At 37.4% G+C, this 1,970-nt stretch overlaps 1 protein-coding gene across 1 annotated transcript; it reads right to left on the bottom strand.

Annotated features, from left to right (window-relative positions):
* Nucleotides 1-302: 302 nt before the first annotated feature.
* On the bottom strand, nucleotides 303-1,429 carry LOC143855721 (uncharacterized). The gene is made up of 2 exons (XM_077365803.1): nucleotides 1,044-1,429; nucleotides 303-897 (listed from the first exon to the last, which is right to left on the bottom strand). The coding sequence occupies exons 1-2, from the start codon at nucleotides 1,427-1,429 to the stop codon at nucleotides 303-305; spliced, it is 981 nt and encodes a 326-aa protein (XP_077221918.1).
* Nucleotides 1,430-1,970: the final 541 nt, after the last annotated feature.

The raw sequence follows: 1,970 nt of genomic DNA, 5'->3' as shown, positions 1-1,970 counted from the left end.
AATGATGCCAATTTTGTTACTCCAATCCCATGTGCCTGCTTCATCAAAATCAACATTTCTAGAAACATGAAGCTTGTAGTTAATAGGACCAAATAATTTATATGCTTTAGATTTGGAATCATATCCAATGAAAATAAACTTGTTACTTCTATCATGCAATTTTGTTCTCCCTTCTCAAGTAATTGTCCCAAGCGTAGAATATTTTTCTTCATATTCGGCACGTAATAGACATCATGAAGAAATTGATGAGATCCATTCTTTAAACGGATTAAAATTTTACCTCTGCCTTTCACCGAAGTCTTTCAGTTGTCTCCAAAAGAAACTTGGCCTCTCAGTGATTCATCCAACTCAACAAAGAGTTCTTTTCTTCCACACATGTGGTTGCTTGCACCGGTATCCAAATACCACGCATCTTGGTTGCCAGTGTCTCCATCACATGATAACAATAGTACATCTTCATCTTCCTTTACAAGGTTTGATTTTTCTTCAACTTGATCTTTGTACCAACAATCCGATGCATAATGGCCAAATTTTCTACAATTATAACAACGATCTTTAGAAGTGTCATACCGTTGATTTCTTGCCATGCCTCCCCGGGAACGTCCTCCTCGACCTCGATAGTTATATTTTTGAAAATTCTGTTGATCTTCTCCTCGGCCTCCTCTTTGGCTTCGACCACGTCCGCGACCTCTTCCACAGCCACGATTCCATCCTCGGCCACGACCTCTTTGGTTGTTGCTTCCTTTCGAGCTTTCTTCATCATCCTTAATGGTGAGCTTTGTTTGAAGCACCTCTTCAATCGGCTCCTTTTTCTTCATAAGGCGTTGTTCATGTGCTTGCAATGAACCCATAAGTTCATTATTGACATTTCCTCCAAATTTTTTGATTCTTCTATGGCTACAACAACATAATCAAACTTCGTGTCCAATGAACGTAGAATTTTTTCTACAACTCGCCCATCTTCAATTTTTTCACCATCTCTTCTCAATTGGTTTACAACGGCAAGGACCCTTATGAAATAATCTGAAATAGCTTCAGATTACTTCATTCTAAGAGACTCAAAATCTCCTCGAAGAGTTTGGAGGCGAATTTTCTTCACCTTTTCTGCACCTTTAAAAGCATTGTTGAGCATGTCCCATGCTTCGTTGGAGGTGGTGGCAGCCGCAACTTTCTCAAAAGTACCTTCATCTAGAGCTCGGTAGATGAGGTACAAGGCCGCTTTGTCTTTCTTCCTTAAAGTCTTCAAGGCCTCCTTTTGAGCATTTGTCAACACCGATTCATTTTCAGGTTCAGTGTAGCCATTCTCTATCACATCCCACAGATCTTGGGAGCCAAGCAAAGCTTTCATTTGAATACACCAATTTTCATATTTTTTATCACTAAGTTGGGGAACCGGAAAATCGGAGGACATTGTTGTATTTTTTGCCATGGCTCTAATACCACAATGTTAGAGATAAAAATGAAGAAAGATAAACTTTTCTAGAGAGGAAGGAAATGAGGAGACTAAAATTACATTTCTTTTTCTCGTTGCTTTTTGATTGCCATACATGGATATATAAAATAAAAGACATGAGAACATTCTAGCTATTGAGTACTAGACTAGTCAAATCAATCAATAACTCTCTTAGACTTTCAAAAAGACTTTCCAACTCCCACTACATTCCAATACATATTATTTAATTGGTTTATATTTCCAACAGTTAATGCTGGTGTCAATTTGTGGAATGATTCTCCAGGTTACATTGATAAAATATGAAGAAGTTTTGTAGCCTTTGTCTATCATGACTTGGCGATATGCCCATTGGGAATGATTGTGTACCTTTAATATGCTATCATTTACCAATGGAATGCTACTATAGCTTCACTTTTGTATATCTTACAAGTTCTTTACTACCGATATATGTTATTCCATACTTTTATTCTCTTTTCCCACTTGCCATTCTTATGAATGCAGTTTTTTTAAACAGTTT

Source organism: Tasmannia lanceolata, unplaced genomic scaffold (genome assembly GCF_043159265.1).
Source record: "Tasmannia lanceolata isolate RefF3 unplaced genomic scaffold, GAP_Taslan_0.1 ptg000023l, whole genome shotgun sequence".
Taxonomy (NCBI): Eukaryota; Viridiplantae; Streptophyta; class Magnoliopsida; order Canellales; family Winteraceae; genus Tasmannia; species Tasmannia lanceolata.
The sequence above is the reverse complement of the archived record's forward strand: the minus strand, read 5'-3'. Positions and strand labels throughout refer to the sequence as shown.

Coding starts and splice junctions, on each gene's coding strand:
- LOC143855721 (XM_077365803.1), bottom strand. CDS start 1,429: ATGGCAAAAAATACAACAATGTCCTCCGATTTTCCGGTTCCCCAACTT. Junction 898..1,043: donor TTTGAGTCTCTTAGAATGAA/GTAATCTGAAGC, acceptor ATGTTGTTGTAG/CCATAGAAGAATCAAAAAAT.